Source organism: Raphanus sativus, chromosome 1, assembly GCF_000801105.2.
Source record: "Raphanus sativus cultivar WK10039 chromosome 1, ASM80110v3, whole genome shotgun sequence".
Classification (NCBI taxonomy): Eukaryota; Viridiplantae; Streptophyta; class Magnoliopsida; order Brassicales; family Brassicaceae; genus Raphanus; species Raphanus sativus.
The window spans coordinates 6,491,086-6,508,296 of NC_079511.1; the positions used below are offsets into that span (position 1 = coordinate 6,491,086).

Genomic DNA, 17,211 nt, shown 5'->3' on the forward strand with positions numbered 1-17,211 from the left:
AATTATTCAGAAATTTTTAAAAATTTCATTAACTTGATAATCATCATTATCTAAAAGATTCTATATTATGTTATCCATAAATATTGTACATCATAAGATTTTAAAAATAAATATAAATCCACATATATAATTTTATGTATATATGAATGTTTTAAGTTTATTCTGCATAACGAAAGATGTTTTCTTAAAATAGAAAAAAATTGTATGATAAATTTTAATTCTTAACTAATTATTAAATATTTCAAAAGCATAAAAATACTTTATTTTAGTGAATTTTGAATTGATAATATATTCATGTATAACTTTTTTGTAAAATTGTTAAGCCCGCAAGTGCGGTTAAAACTCTTAGTTATATAAATATAATAGGTTCCTTCCGGTTATAAAAACAGGTTCTCGTCTTCTGCTTTTTTCTTTAAAAATCAACATTCATATCAGATTCAACATCATCTAATCGCTTTGGTTTACTAAAACCGGTTTGGTTTGTCTAATTAATCTCTTTTATCAAACCAAAGCTCAATTTTTCTTATTCACGTTAACCTAACACGTGTATAAATTATATAAGTATATCTATCTCCTTCTACCTAAAGCCAAACCGTCATCTTCCTTGTGTGGTAATCACCAATGCTTCTAACCACTTCTTCGTATTATCTTCTCTTCTTCCCCTCGTCAGCCTTCGTATTGTTCTTGGTTCTTCCTTCAAATCTTCTTCTCTTTCTTGTGTGAGGAAAAGATGTGGTGTTTGTCTCAGATCGTCACCACCACCTTCCTCTTGCGAACTACTCACCTCTGGATCCACCGCATCTGCTGTCCATAGACTCATCTTTGCTCTTGTTGGTGTTATGCGGCAGAACCAAGACGTGGAGGAGAAAGGAGCGACGTCAGAGCTGCCGGTCTTCACCATCACTCGACGCCCCGAATCTTCACAATCCACCGATGATACCATCCGAGCGGTACCAACCACCAAAGTCGAGATCCGAGCAAGTCAGATTACCATCCACTCTTGCTTGCGCCCCAAGAGTTTTCCTTCCCCACTTTCAATCAATCTGATCGATGGCGACGTATACGGTGGTTAAGGCATGAGGAGGGGGCTTACGGCGTGAAAGGAGGCCGCACAGTAGCAGTAGAAGCCCATCTGATTTTCAATATTTCTGATCGTAAATCTTGGACAAGTGAAAGTGGTGATACAAACAAAGAAGAAAAGGCAAAGCACGAGACAAAACTGATGTGTAGAAACGAAATGATTTGATTGGTTTTCATAGTTTTTTCATTTATTGACATGGCAATCTCACAAACTTCTAAAAATCTGATGTGTCATGTTCTGGAGAGTTACTTGTGTTATTATTGAATATTTATTTATTAAGTTTTATTCTGTTTGGTAATAGTTATTTGTTTAAATTTAATTTTATTAATACTTTTTGTGCAAATTTTGATTAGTAGAAATATGATGTTCTGTTAGAAAAATTAGTCGAGTAATAAAATTGAATAAAATTTACATTCAAAACAATCCTAATATTGGCGGTGTCACAAGTGTCCTTCTAAAGTTGGCAAATCACAAAATCGATATCAGCACCAACTTCCACCTAAAAGCTATTGCTAATTTGCTATATTCTTCACGAGGCCAACAAGCATTTGTATTGGAAAAAAATCTGTAACCAACAACCATATATACATATTGTTCTTGAACGGAAGAACTTAGTGATTTGAGAACTAACCAACAAGCCAATTGCTACCAAACTCCGGAACTATAAATCAATATCTGCAAATTCTCTTATGCAATCTGTTTAGAGATTCATGTTTTCTAGGCCAAAGATTGATAACACAATACACTGGTTATCATTCTGATATATTACTATGCCAGAAGAGATTCATTTCAATAGTAAAATATGAATGTGATATATGCATGATGGTGAAAATGACCAAAGTTAATCTTACCTGCAACGCTTTGGAAAAGACTTGAGCCTGGCCTTAAGCTTTCGATGGTATAATTGGAAGATATGATTCTCTGTTGCAAGATCCTGAAAGAGTAACACAATGGAAGTATAAAAGGCTACACTTTGGAAGTAAAATACTATCAATGGAACTAACAAGTCTTGGATTCAATAAACATAGATTTCAATTCCACTAAGGTCATACGACTTACATAAAACTGATTAGCCATCATAGGTGATGGATCACACGTTCCAAGAGTAATTTTCCACTGCTTAAACTCTCCTCTGAGAATCCCTTAGATATGCTTTCCATTCCACTTCTGCAATAACCAGTACTATTTGTTCAAAATGTAAGCCACAAAAATTATGGCCAGCAGAACCAAGAGAGTAATCTGCTTTGATACCCCCATTCCTCTGAGTGGAACCCCTTGGGAATTGGGATGCATATGATTAAAAAATTTCTTTGGTGAAAGGATCGATGGTTACTTTCTGTAAGCGAACACAAATTAAATCTCTAAGATAAAGACCAAAACTTATCAGCAGAATATTACTAAACTCTATATGAACGATAGTACTATAAAACACTTTAGTTATTGATACAAATAGTTAAATTACCCTTCCATGAGAAGATCTCTTCTCTAACGTAAGACCATAACCATATCCCCAACCGTACCTGTACATTTGGGATATTTTGGCATCAAAGAAAACACAAACCATACACTGATACACATATGAAAATAAGGAAACAATAAAAGAGTTCTGGGATACATGCACCAGATCAGGTCCATGTAACGGTAAACCCATAGTTAAACCTGTAGCAGTGCCGCCGGCTCAAATGTTTCCGTCTCGGTATTGTCGCGGAGGCCTCTACAGACACCTGAGGAAGAGACAGATGAAGTAGAAGCTGGGCCAGAGCTAGAGCTACGAATCAGGGTGGGATCGATCATCGGAATCAGCCGCCGACGACAATACTCCCTTTGATGCTTCGTCTTTGAGCATCGTCCGTGAACGGTAAAATTAAGAAAGTGGAAACGTTTAGAACAAAAACAATGTGAATGACGTGTATGAATGACATGGAAAAACAAAATATTTTCATTGGATCTTCAACTTTTTTCATTTATTGACATGTCTATCTCTGATGTCTCTAAAAATCTGATGTGTCAACAGCATAGGAGAACCTTGTTTCATTACTGTGTGGATTTGTTTTTAAGAGAAGAGTCATATACACTCGGAGTATTCGATTGCATCCTCTACATTTTCTACTCTTCAATCACTTTAACATGTTAATCAAAAGAAAACTTAATAATGTATCCGAATTAGGTTTAGATTATGGAGAATGGCCTGAGTTGACCACGCCATATAGTTTAATATCTATCCTATTAAAACAGAAACATTTTGTTGGACCTAACATTTATTTTGTAAGTTTTTAAATTAAATACACCTTTATACTTTATAGTTAAACATACATTAAGTCACTAATGTTCCTTTCTTTATACTACTATCTATGTTTCCAAACAATATACTTATTTCTTTATACTACTATCAATGTTTCCAAACAATATATTTTTTATACTACTATAAATGCTTCCAAATAATACAATAATTAATCTTAGTTATTTTATATCTATCATTTTCTCTTTAAAATTTTGTAGAAACGTCATAATTTCATAAATTGCAAAATAGTGAACTTTAAAATTTCGATTATAAGATTACAAATTATGAAACTATTACAATTTAAATCCAATTAGATTACATATGGTCATCCATCAGTTCAATCGGTAGTCTCGGATTTTAGTGATTTTTTAATATGAATATTTTAAAAACATAAATTGAATTGTCAGATCTCCGGATTAACCGGTATAATCACAATCGGGTTGAATTTAAAAATACTGATTTAAATGCAAAAGTATTTTAAATACACACTCTTTAAAAATAACCAAAATATTTGTTAAATTATTAGTGAAATTTTTCATTGTAAAATATCTCGCGCTTTAAAAGCGCGGGTCAAAATCTAGTACATAGTTAAATGGTACGCGAAATTTTGAAAACTGATTTTTTGACTTTGGAAATGCAGCGAGAGCATCTTTGATAGGGCTAGTGTCATCAGGAATTGTCCATACCATAACCGCAACAAGTGGTGATGAGGTTGCTTCTTAACTTGTTCTTCTTTGCCTTCCTCTTTTTGGGATTCTTTTCCCTCCTCTTTTGGGAAGACAGTCTGGAGCTTACTAGACGAACAAAATTGAGTTGACCTTTTCATAAAAACAATTAAAAATGAAAGCTCGAGACAAACACATTCATATGTACTACATATGCATGCATCTATAGTTCTATATATTTGTGGTGGCTGACAAATTTTTAAAAAATCGGGGTATTTCAGACAGGCTAATTTTCAAAAGGAAGTGTATCCCACACATATAGATTATTTATCTGAACATTCAAATAAGCCGTAAACATAGATCCGTATTTGTGACCACATGATGGAATGTAATGATGGAGTGTATTGATGGTTTCAAATCCATATTGTTTAGTAACCCAAATCCCGTCTCCCATTAGACCACCATCACGTAATTAAAGTTCTATACATTTGTGGTGGCTGACACGTATTGGTGTGAAACTAATGGTCCTAGGTTTCCACTGACATAATATCTAGTTTTTATCTCTTTTACGGTTTTTTTTTTACATTCAGACGTTTTGAGATGCTTCTGATAAAATTTTAAGAAATAATCAAAAGAAAAACCCAAACAATGTATAACACAGAATTTAGAGTCTACATGTAAAATTTTAACGTATCCTCAAAGTTTTAACTCTTGATGTATATAAAAAGAAAATTATTAATCGAAACCCCTTAAAATTTAAAAGACACTTCCATTTGGATTCAAATATTGTGATGTTTTTTGTGTTTGATCTCTATCTACCATTGTCCTTACACATATTAGCAATCCAAACAAAACTACTGCTCAATGAATAAAATTTGACCGTAAGCATAAACATGGGTATAGTGATCACTGATCAGAAAATGATGTATTTTATAATGATGGCGTAGAATTGTAAATGAAATTGTACCGGAAAAAGTAAACACATTTTGATAACATATATAACCAAAACAATTCTTTTAAACATTTATACTACGTATACTAGAGATTAGAAATATTCCACCAGTCAGATTCAGAACGTTTTGTTATCGAACATATCATTCGTCTGTGCTGAGGTTTGTTTTGTAAGTATGGCTAGGAACTTAATTTTGTTTCTCTAATTAAAAACTTCTGATCATTGTTTTATATAGTGTTCTTCAAATTTTGACTTTGAATTTTCTTGTAGTCAATTATTCCTTTCAAACTAATCGTACTAAATAATTGCTGGCAAGAGGTCTTCAGATCCTAACTCCAAATCTACATTATTATAAGATTAAACTAATCGCTTACTAATTAATATGATGTTCTTTCTTCCTCGTTTTCTTACTTTCTTTTAGTTTATAATACAAGTTAACAAGTTGACAATTGACCAAATCCAAAGTAATAATTAATCCAATTTTGGATTGTGTAGATGAACTCGACAACAAACTTCTCAAATATCATTCTTGATAGATATTCCCTAACAAGAAAATATAATGAGTTTTTATTATCAGAAAAGAAAAAGAAGAAAATTCATTCTCATGTTTTACGTACGGAATAGAGAGAGACCGAGTGTGATGCGATTTCATTAACGGTGAAGATGCACAAAAGAAGCCAGTTATAACTAATATAACATACTAAGTATATTTTAATATTTTTTAGTTATGTCATTATTTTATTTTCTAAAAAAATATAAAACACTAAATATGAAAACTTGTCACTTGAATTAGAGGACCGATTCTTAAAACTCTAGATAAAGGACTGATCACATATTTCTCCGAACATTTGTCTTCATATGGGTGCACCGCAAAGGGTATTCGTCGCTCATTAGTGTTAATGGCGAGTTGATCTAGGGACTGATCAGTGATCACATATTCCATTTTCCGACATATGACAAATGACAACAAATGTAAGGCTGTAGCAAATGACTGATCCAGATAAAGGACTAATCACATATAACAACGATCTGAGGTCCAAACTGGCGGTGAAAGTCGGGAGGAGAGATTCCGCTGAATTTAAGGCTGTAGCAAATAGTGGTGACCTTGATCAACTTTTCTTTTCCGAACACTTGTGACCTTGATCAACGTTTCTGGTCTCTTCACGCTTTAACACAAGATATATATCTCGTCGCTCTCTCGAGTATGTCAAACAAATTGTTTTAGTATGTATAACGTTCTGTTAAGATTAGTATATATCAGTGTTTTTACACTCGGACCAAACCGACAATTGGAATGGATTAAACCACAATCCGGATCAAAATCCAATTAAATTTGAACTAGTTAAAAACTTTTATCTAATCGTAAAAAATTTGGGAATCGGTAAACCATTGAACCGACCAAACTCTGATTTGTATATAAACCAAAATTTTATTGATAAAATAATTAAATTTTCTTCTTTTAAAGTAAAAATAGGATTTATGAAAGATTAAAAAAATATTGTTTTTTGTTTTTTTTACATCTTTACAATTCACAAATCAGAAGATTCGCAAAGTTTTATTTAGTCGAGATTCACAAATCTTTGTTTTGGATAAGTAAGTTTGCGTAACATGCATGCAAATGCAATTCGTTTGGATAATTTTTTTTAATTATTTGTTGTATTTGTCTTGTTATACCAAATTTGATACTTTTTGGATATTCGAATCAAGTAAAAAACAGGGCCTTATTGGTAATGGGCCAGGCCAACAAATGTATCAGTATGGTCTAATGAAAGAGTGTCACGTTGTATACAAACGTCGTTTTCGGTGCGCATGGAATATACTTACTTCACCTCGTAAAAAAGAGTTAAAAAAGAGGGAAAATGCACTGCGCGACCCAGTACGTAAACAGAGCAGAGCACTAGCAGAGACGAACTTTGAATCAAAATGACCTTTCTTCTTCATCATTTCTCCTCCTCTCAGAAATTTTATAGCCAGCCTTCATTAAAGTCCCCCTGAATCTTCTCCTAGATAACTACTTGATTGGTTCGTTTGGATCTGAATCGATATTGACAGGATTTTTCGTAGGTTCTGTGGAATTGTATCTCGATCTGTCAAATTTTGAAGATTAGTTTGATTCTTATGCGGTTGGACTATCTGCATGATTTGATCTTCTGGTTTGGTTGATCGTCGCAGTTAATGAATATTTGCTGTAACCTGCAACAGAGGCCGTGTTCTTTTATTGAAGAATCTCTCATCTTATTCAATGGCTCTGATTATATATATATATATGCATTGAGTTTTCACCATCTAATGATTGTGTATACCTCTGGTTTCAACACCAGACTAGAACTAACGACTATAGGTCCCTTGGTTTGTCCCACTCACTAAAGAAGGTCTTACTCTCGGATTCTACAAGTAGGTACCTTTGTGGGTTTTATAAGTCTTTGTGTTTGGGCTAGCTCACTGCACTAAATCTCTTGTTCTTTACATAACTCTTGCAGAGGAGGATTATTCCTTATGCCGCCCTTCATTTACATGACTTATGAAGTGTATCGTGGCCGGATTTTGGAAAACAACCTTCCTTTAGGTTATGGTCCCTTTGTTGATCTTAGTGGCTGGTTCAGCTGGAGGTGGAACAACAGTTTTGTGCACATATCCCCTCGATTTTAGCTCGTACTAAAAACTAGCTTACCAGGTACCTGGAATTTGAATATCTTGCTTCTATTGTTTGGTTAACTGGGAATGACTTGACGAATATTTTTTAGTTTCTCTGCTGATAAAGGTTTCTGACACAGGACACAGTTTCCGAGGTGATGCTGTACAATGGCTTATAAAGAAGGGGGACCACGTGGGCTTTATCGAGGCATAGGTAGACTGTCACAAAATTTTGCAGGGCCAACGCTGATCGGCATCCTTCCATACGACGGGCCTTAAGTTCTACATATATGAAGAACTAAAAAGACATGTTCCATCAAAACTCTGTTCGAATGCATCTACCTTGTGAGCTTTAGCTGGTTTATTTGGCCAGACTTTGACTTACACATTAGATGTTGTCAGGAGGCAAATGCAGATAAAAATAATCAAACTAGAAACGAGATTCAAACTTTGCAATCATTTCAAAATCTATTTGGTTTCTCGTGTGACAACAGGTGGAGAATCTGCAGCCTATATATGACCGAGTGATATGGCAGCAACAAACGTTACAAGAACACATTTGATGGGCTTAACACGATTGTTCGAACTCAGGGTTGGATACAGTTGTTTTGCTGGTCTAAACATCAACTACATTAAGGTAAATCCGATACAAAGTTTTCAACTTTCAAGTGTTTTAAGAGAATGACTCCAAGAAAACTCAATCTGTTTCCATTTTGTTAGATTGTTTTATCCGTTGCAATTGGATTCACGGTGTATGAGTCAATGAAATCATGGTTGCGAATCCCACGACGTGAGAGATCAAAACCAGCATAAGGGCTTCGTTCATTATTGATGATACACACTCTCAGAACAGGACACAAAAGATAACACAGTTTCTTTTATTTACTTTCCAGCCAAATTGGCCCCTTGTTTTTTCCTTTGTAGTGATAATATTCTTTTTTTTTTTTTTTTGATAACCGTGGTGTGATCCCAAAGGCTTTCTAGGCCCAAGGACTAATCACCACGAGGCCCGCAAGATCCGCGTTTTCTTACCACTTAAGGCGCTCCGGGTGGCCAAGTGGAATCGAACCCAGGGCGGAAACTCCAGCCGGAGCCCCTTTACCACTAGGCCAAGACCACTTGGTTAAATATTCTTTGTAGTGATAATATTCTTTGGATAAATGAAGCAAAAAATTAACACGTTATCGAATACACATATATACACAAAAAGGTTTGATTTATATGTTGTGCAGTAAAAAGATTTCACTTTTTTTCTTTGCTTATGCTCTTTCTATTTCAAAATAATGCATATTTAGAATTTTTACACATATTAAATAAATATTTAGTTTTAACTATAATTATATAAATTTTGTGATTATCTATTTTCATAATTTTAAACCAATAAAAATTTAATAAAATATATTTTTCTCGAAATTCATTTTAATCATTATAAAGTGCATTAAAATATAATTGAGGTATTAAGTATACTACAAGCTAATGATATGATTAAAGACTAATAACGTGGGGAATGAACTTGATAGTTACATTTAATGATGGGCCAATTTCACATGCGTATGACGTTTGGGAAAATGTCACAAGCAACCCCCACACTCACCTTCAAAAATAACTTGACTTGTAGGGCTAAAATCGTCTTTTAACCGGCGACAAATCCTCCGATACAGTAGAGAGAGATATATATGCGTGTAAATATTGTGGCAGTGAGATGTAAAAGTATCTCTTCCCTTCACCACCACCTCCTCCTCCTCTCCGCTGGGTTCGACTCTACAGATTCATCTTCATTAGAAAGTTCGATTCTTTTAGTATTGATTCACGGATTTTTTCTTATTTTTCTTCAGATCATTCGAAAAAAGTTGGCCTTTTTTTGGTGTTTCTCTCACATATTTAGATGTTTTTTAATTCTTCAGGTTTGGTTTGTTTGTCGGATTTGAGCAGTAATGGAGGGAATGCTCTCTCCCAGTGATCAGCAGAGATTAGTCTCTTCTTTCCTTGAGATCGCTGTCGGTCAGACATCTGAAACTGCTCGCCAGTTCTTAGAGGTTCGTTATTAGATTTGTCTGTTTCTTCCCTCTAGTCAAACTGATGATGTGATTGGTCTCAGTTACAGCTTATATCCTTTGATTTGAGTTTCTGACTTCAGCTTTAGATTTAAAAAATATCGAAAGGTTGACACTTTTGGGATGTCGAACTTGAAACCCTAGATTAGACTGCAAGAGTTTAGTTTGTTCCTTTCGGCTGATCTGGCTTTTCGTGTAATAGGAGGATCTCTATGATGGAGAGAGACTAGATTTGAGTTAAACTACTGACATTAGTATTGATTTTTTATATGGGAAAGGCAACAAGCTGGAAACTTGAGGAAGCTGTTCAGCTTTTCTATGTCGGAGGAGAAGGTGGTATTCTTCCTTCTGGTACAAACACTCAGCCAACGGTGGACGATCCAATGGCTGCACAGTCTTGGGGGTATGTATGAATCAATGTTGTTATTCATTTATTGTAAAGTATTGCTTTTTTTTTTGTTATTTGTTGAACCTGATGTTATGTTTTTCTTATAGGGCGGCTGATACAGGAAATGAAAGGATGCAGAACGATGTAGTAGATGATGAAGTGCGTGCTCCTTTACCTGTTGTGAGGGAGACTCTTTATGGTGACTCTATGTATTACGGGTTAGTCTCTTTTTCTACACTAGCTAGTTGTCATTACTTACTGACTAAACAATGCAGGTTCCTCAATTCTTGAGCTGTCGGTTTTAGTTTCTTGATGGTCTAGTTGATTTTTTTGTGCTGGTTTCCATTTACTTGCAGTTTTTCGGATTCACTTTTCTTATCTAGATTTAGTTTGATACTGTAAACTCAAATCAGATCTGAATATCCCCCACAATGGCTCTAGTTAGGCTTCTAGGGGTCTGGTCAAAAGCGTTGTTGTGTTCCTGTTAGTTCTGTTGCTTAAAAGACTTAACAGCTAATCCAGGGAAGCCAAACTCTCAAGCACACAAAACAATGTATCCGTGTATGCTGATCTAAGTTGTAATAATTTTCACTTGCATGTTTGTGATTTAGGGCAACGAGGGTGGGAAACTCTCAGCGTGAACCAGCTTCTTTGATTGCTTTCCGTAACTTCAGCGAAGAGCCAAAAAGCCCTGGAATTTGGGAGCCAGATGAGGTTGGTGCTTCCTCTGCCTCTGCATCTGGCTCAGCTTCTGCGCCAGAGGCAGCAGCATCAGCTCCTCGGGATAGCTTGGCCTCCTTGTACCGTCCTCCTTTTCATCTTATGTTACACGGCTCCTTTGAACAGGTTCTCTTACAAAGTTTCTTGCTTTGTCTGCTTTCTTTACTCTCTACACCTCTATTTTTATGCCTCTCTTTTTATTTTTTTTTTGTGGTTCAGGCAAAAGCTACGTCTAGCTCTCAGGATAAATGGCTTCTCGTTAACCTCCAATCTACCACGGAGTTCAGCTCTCACATGGTTACTCTCTAATAATTTCATTTTTTGTGGATAAGTTAAAGAGCAAACTCAATCACTCACATCCAGTTTTTGGTTGTGTGTCTTTCTGAAAGCTAAATCGAGATACATGGGCAAATGAAGCTGTTTCTCAGACTATCAAGGCCAACTTCATCTTCTGGCAGGTAATAAATAGTATAAAAAACTTCCACTTGCTTAAACCGAAACTATCTTCTTTACAGAATTAGCTAAAGTCCTGACTTTTCCGGGACACTTAGGTCTATGATGATACCACGGAAGGAAAGAAGGTTTGCACATACTACAAGCTCGAGTCCATTCCTGTGGTGCTTGTAATTGATCCTACAACTGGTCAAAAGATGAGAATGTGGTCTGGAATGGTCGAACCAGAGAATTTGCTAGAGGATTTAGTGCCCTTCATGGACGGTGGTCCTCGTGAACACTTTGCTTCTCTCTCAAAGAAACGTCCAAGAGGCAGCTTCTCACTGGCTCCTCATTCCAAACCCAAAGGTTTATTATAATAGTTTTTTTTTTTTAACTTTTTTCAGCAACTTCAATTCTCTGATTTGATCTTTTGGAATCCGACTTTGTTCCTTTTAGAGGTTGTAGCGAAAGATGATGATGAAGAAGCAGAACTGCAACGAGCATTGGCTGCTTCCTTGGAAGACAACGACATGAAAGAATCTTCAGATGATAATAAATCAGCAATAACGCCTGAAGAAGTAGTAGCGGTTGAAGAAGCTGTTACAACAACGGTGCTGCCAACATTCCCACCTCTGCCTGAAGAACCAAAGGGAGGCGACCGCAGCGTTCAGTGCAGAGTCGGGATACGTTTACCAAACGGACAGAGAGTCCAGAGGAACTTCCTCAAAACCGACTCAATTCAGGTCTGCAAACAAACATTGACACTTGTGTTCTTTTTTATTTTGTCTGAGATTTTTTGAGATCTTGTTGCTGTCTCTATTGTAGCTTCTCTGGTCGTTCTGCTATTCTCAGCTTGAGGAATCAGAGAGGAAGAAGCCACTGAAGCTAACACAGGCGATTCCAGGTGAATCAAAGACATTGGAGTATGAGTCTAACTTGACCTTGGAGCAATCTGGTGTTGCCAATTCCATGATCTCTGCTACATGGGAATGACAATACCATATCTATTAAACTTATCTCTATGATGCTGTGTTTTAACTTTTTTAAGGTTTATTAGATTTGTTCTTTTAAGATTCTGACCTTTTGAAGAATGAAAAGTTTGTGGTATTTTATTTGCTACGAATTAAAAAAATATATCTATCATCGGTTTAAAATTTTGAGTTCTTAAAATATTTGAAATTTAATGTTATAAAAATCTCACCTAGTTTAATTGGATTAATGATGTTTTATACTAAATGGTCACTACTATAATAAAATTCCGCATCTATTAACTTTGCTGGGCTAACTTATACTTTAGTTTTTTTTTTGTCAACAACTTATACTTTAGTTAGATTAAGGACTTTTACACAAGAAAAAAAGAAAGACTAAATTGGGTTATAACACATGTATATGATTAAGATTTTAATTATTTATACTATTATTTATGAATTGAATTGACTGATTTGTGGTATTTTCTATGATTTTAGGTAATTTTGATTATTTTTTATATTTAATAATTATAATTAATATTTTTACTTATTTTTTATATTTTTAATTAAACACGTGGTCTAAGACAATCACAATATTATAACATCTTATTTACAATACAATCTTTTTAACTATTAAATTTTTTGATATATGCTGGTTGATATATTACTTTAGATTTAGTCATATTTTATGTTTTAATTGTTCTTTTTAATAAATAAGTTTAATGATTTAACTGATATTTTGTTATTATCTTGAGAGAATAATTTAAATTATAACGATAATATTATAATTAAATTTACTTTAATAATATATGTTTTTATTATATTTGGTTTAATATATATATATATATATATGTATTACATAATATAGAATGAATCATTTATCTTTAAGATAAATTTCTTAAAACGATCAAAGTCACTCAATGTGATATTTTTTAAAAAAAAGGTTAGCAAAGAATTCAAAAATATGTATAATATATTTTGTGAAGTAGTTTTCTGCTCTCACGTAAAAAAAATTAGAACGTTTAAAGTTTTTATTATCCTTAATAATTAATTAGATTATATTTATTAATATATAGTTATCCATAAATTAAAATGAATTTTATTAATTTGATAATCATCATTATCTAAAAAGATTATGTATTATGATCCAAAAATATTGTACATTATAATATTTTAAAAAGTAAATATAAATCTCTAAACTATATTATATATGAATGTTTTATGTTTATTTTAAGTAATAAATATATATATATTTTATCAAAATTAAAAAAAACTTTATTATATATAAAAACTTTAATATTTAATCAATTGTTGAATATTTCAAAAGCATAAAATAATTTATTGTAATGTTTTTGAATTGATAATATATCTATTTATAATTTTTGTAAAATTATTAAATCCGCAAGTACGGACAAAATATCTAGTCGTAAATTAACTAATATGTTCATTTGAACAGATTTATCACATAATTTAGTACAGAAAATGTACAAAGCACAATGGATTGATTAATCTATTGGTAAAGTCCACTTATTTCGGTCTAACGGGATATATCATAGTCTGAGGTAGCAAATTCTGAATCCACGGTTATTGATGAATATAATTATTGATATCCAATATATACATTTTTTTACATGTTAAAAAAGATTGTAAATTTTAATAATGCTTAATGTTATTATATAAATAGAGTATTGTAATTACTAATTTTTCACTTTCTAATGAAAAGAGTCATAAGTAGTAATAATTGAGTTGATACTTTTTATTTCCATCACAAACTGGAGCCCACTGAACAACTAAGTTTTAATTGTAGTCAATGCAATATATGGTATTTTGTTTTAACAAAAGTTAAGAATTATATTTACTTATGATATACTACGTTGGTCAAACTGGTATTTTATTTGTATTTTCTTGTTAATCATCATTGACAAGAAAATGGATATCCGAGTTTCGGTTCAATATATTTTAATATATATCGAATACATATTAAAAATTGCGGTCATGTTTGGTACAAGATCTTTTTAGGATTTGGATATTTCTGATTCTATCGGATATCCATTTAGATTTGGGTTCGGTTCGGATAATACACATAATTCGAAATACCATAAAACAAGATTTATTCGGTATTTATGTCAGGTTTGGATCAGTTCAGATTCATTTATAATCGGATCGGATTCGGTTCGTGTTTTCGGGTTCAGTTTATTTGCCCAACCCTATTCTAAGACAAAGATATATATTATTTTTTATTTTATGACCAAAAGATAAATACGTAAAAATTAAACTAATTTTTAAATAAAATAATATTATTTTAATATGTCATATACTTACAATAGCTAATTAATCATGGTCAAAATTACAAATGTATAAGTTTGAACAATGATTTCAGTATCTAAAACTAATTTTCAATAATTAATCACCAAACGGTTACAGAGTTGAAACGTATTGAAAAATTAATTAATGTACTAAAAAATCTTTTTAGGAAAAGTTGAAATGGACTAGATATGGCTATATAAATTGAGATATTACAAGACTCACTTCTAATCATTAAAGAGCAGAGCAAGAGAGAAAGAGAGAGATAGGATTGTTTGAGGTGTGGATTTATATACTTATAAATATAGTTTGCCTAAGGCTTCTTCTTCTTCACCCTCAAACATTTATCATCATCATCTACTTGGTTTCTTTCTTTGCATCTCAAGACTATTAGTACAATAGAAAACAACTTTATTATATGTCTTCTTTCAAAAAGTTGCAAATGAAATCTAACTCTTTCGATTTATATTTGTTCTACTTCTAAATGTCTTCTAGTGGCTTTTATCCTTTTCATGTCTTCAATCTCTGTGGCTTGTTCCTGCTCTTCTAAATACTTGCTTTCGTTTTATTCTGCATCATATTTCATTTCTACCTTTTTTTTTCTTTTACAAATTATTTTACTAATGGATCTTTGTAGAATAAGCAAAAGCAAACCCTGAGAAGATGTCTTCATCAAACAACAACACAATATCATCATCCTCCTCTCTGTCTTTCCCCCTCTTAGCCACCGGAGCAAACAACTTCAACCGTGAAGAGACGGCGATGACAATGAATCAACAACGCAACTCCGTTTCTCCACCACCCAGGAGACAAAGAAACAAACCAGGAAACCCAAGTACCTTTTTTGTTAGCATATGCTGTTATAAATGAAGTGTTCCAAATAACCTTGACCTCTTGTTATCATATGTTGTTATAAATGAAGTGTTCCAAATAACCTTTAACTTAATTCATTATTTTTATAATATCAGTATTAATATTATCATCATTTGACCGGATTATATTTTATATTATTCGATTTTATTCCGCTCTATTCAACATTTTTTACAAGATGGTTATTTTTTTAAACAAGAAGATTAGTCTATTCAATTACTTATTATATCATTGTCTCTTTTTTTTTTGTAACTATATCATTGTCTCTTGCCTAATGGGTTTTGTTGTGGTGATTCATTAGGTTCAGATGCTGAAGTGATAGCCTTGACTCCAGAGGAGATAATGGCGACGTACAGGTTTATCTGTGAAGTATGCAACAAAGGATTTCAAAGAGAACAGAATCTCCAGCTTCACAGGAGAGGACACGGCCTTTCATATACCTTGAAACAAAAGTCTGACGAAGAAGTAAGGAGGAAGGTGTATGTTTGTCCGGAGCCCACGTGCGTCTACCATGATCCGTCCCGTGCTCTCGGAGACCTCACAGGAATCAAGAAGCATTATTACCGAAAGCACGGTGAGAAGAAGTTTAAATGCGATAAATGCTCAAGGTGTTACGCTGTTGAATCTGATTACAAAGCCCACTCTAAGATTTGTGGTACCAAAGAGTATCGATGTGTTTGTGGTACCAAATTCTCTAGGTAAACTATATATCTTATTTTTATATTCCATTCAATAATTCTTTCTTTTCCTTAGTTTTATTTATATTATGAATCATATTATATTGAGAATCGGTTATGCTATACTGTGACAAGAACATTAAGTTACTAAACATTAAAAACGAGTTAGTTAATCCAACATGTTTATAATATGTTATAGTCTATAGCCATTAACATTTGTTATTCCAAATTCAAATGGTTTTTAGGTGAATTGATAATATTGAGCCAATCTTAATTAAATATATGTCTTTGGGGGTGTTATTGCAGAAAAGACAGTTACGACACGCATAGGTCATTCTGTGCATTACTAGTAGAGCCAGCAAGAAACCCTACCGTGGGCTTCACGGAAATGGCAGCAGCCGCTAGTGGAAGTGGTGGCAGACATGGCTTTTACGGCGGCGCTTCTCCTGCTCTCACTCACAACCATTTTGGTAACAACTCAAACACTGGTTTTGCCCCTCTAGCTGCAGGTTACAATCTGAACCGTTCATCGCCCCAAACATATGAAGACTTTGTTCCTCAGCCCACAAACCCTAACCATGGTCCTACTAATTTCCCCATGCGATACCCTTCGAACCAAGAACTGTTGGCACAGAACGACCAGAATCTCATGAACCAGCAAGGTCTGATCAACAGCAACAACAATAACAACTTGTTCAATCCAGGATACTTTCAAGACAACACTAAGAACCTTTCTGATCAGACAGGTGTTCCTTCTCTTTTCAACCATGCTGACAACAACGTTCCTTCTGCTCTGCCTAGAGGGTCAAGTGTGGCCGCTAATAACTTTGGAGGCAGTGGTAATGGAAACTTTCAAGGTCAAATGAACTCTCTAGCTGCGACAAGTGATCATCAAGCCCGGCCCGGTAGCAGCATTTTCGACCATCGTTTCGGGAACAATCTAAGCATGGGAGGCACTGGTAGGCAGACATTGGACTTTCTTGGCGTTAATGGTCGTGGTGGTCGTAATGGACCTCCTTTGGACGTTAACATGAAGTTTCCAGATCCAAATAATCCATTCGGAAATGTTTGAGAAGATCGTGCACCTCCTATAATCTTGCTGGATTCATTCCTTGGAGATTTTATCTTTAAGCCTATTTAACCATCTATAAGCCAGTGACAAAAGAAAAAAAAACTATCTAT

The 17,211-nt window shown here is 33.8% G+C and overlaps 1 protein-coding gene, 1 long non-coding RNA gene and 2 pseudogenes across 5 annotated transcripts; 3 read left to right on the forward strand and 1 right to left on the reverse strand.

The window, feature by feature from the left end:
* Positions 1-865: 865 nt before the first annotated feature.
* Positions 866-3,001, reverse strand: LOC108859748 (uncharacterized). 3 transcript variants are annotated; one of them, XR_001950525.2, is made up of 5 exons: positions 2,741-3,001; positions 2,544-2,601; positions 2,141-2,248; positions 1,933-2,015; positions 866-1,132 (listed from the first exon to the last, which is right to left on the reverse strand). It is a non-coding gene; the product is annotated as an uncharacterized LOC108859748 (long non-coding RNA). The 3 variants fall into 3 exon arrangements; XR_001950526.2 differs by lacking the exon at positions 866-1,132 and adding an exon at positions 1,191-1,756; XR_001950524.2 differs by lacking the exon at positions 866-1,132 and having other exon boundaries at positions 1,191-2,015; positions 2,741-2,996.
* Positions 3,002-7,493: 4,492 nt separating this feature from the next.
* On the forward strand, positions 7,494-8,797 carry LOC130494643 (mitochondrial carrier protein CoAc1-like; annotated as a pseudogene).
* A 429-nt stretch (positions 8,798-9,226) lies between these two features.
* LOC130510884 (plant UBX domain-containing protein 7) lies at positions 9,227-12,317 on the forward strand. Of its 2 annotated transcripts, none has more exons than XM_057007586.1 (10): positions 9,227-9,366; positions 9,518-9,649; positions 9,946-10,070; positions 10,163-10,273; positions 10,667-10,901; positions 10,995-11,072; positions 11,165-11,233; positions 11,327-11,576; positions 11,667-11,953; positions 12,036-12,317. In XM_057007586.1, the coding sequence occupies exons 2-10, from the start codon at positions 9,548-9,550 to the stop codon at positions 12,201-12,203; spliced, it is 1,425 nt and encodes a 474-aa protein (XP_056863566.1). In that variant the 5' UTR covers positions 9,227-9,366; positions 9,518-9,547; the 3' UTR covers positions 12,204-12,317. The 2 variants fall into 2 exon arrangements, with proteins under 2 accessions (XP_056863566.1, XP_056863563.1); XM_057007583.1 differs by having other exon boundaries at positions 9,246-9,398.
* A 2,788-nt stretch (positions 12,318-15,105) lies between these two features.
* Positions 15,106-17,101, forward strand: LOC130510888 (protein indeterminate-domain 6, chloroplastic-like; annotated as a pseudogene).
* The last annotated feature ends 110 nt before the right edge of the window (positions 17,102-17,211 follow it).

What these genes read in the sequence shown, in the direction of transcription:
- LOC130510884 (XM_057007586.1), top strand. Translation starts at nt 9,548, where the DNA reads ATGGAGGGAATGCTCTCTCCCAGTGATCAGCAGAGATTAGTCTCTTCT. An exon ending in CTGCTCGCCAGTTCTTAGAG is followed by an intron (nt 9,650 to 9,945) that starts GTTCGTTATTAG and finishes TATATGGGAAAG; the next exon opens with GCAACAAGCTGGAAACTTGA. An exon ending in ATGGCTGCACAGTCTTGGGG is followed by an intron (nt 10,071 to 10,162) that starts GTATGTATGAAT and finishes TTTTTCTTATAG; the next exon opens with GGCGGCTGATACAGGAAATG.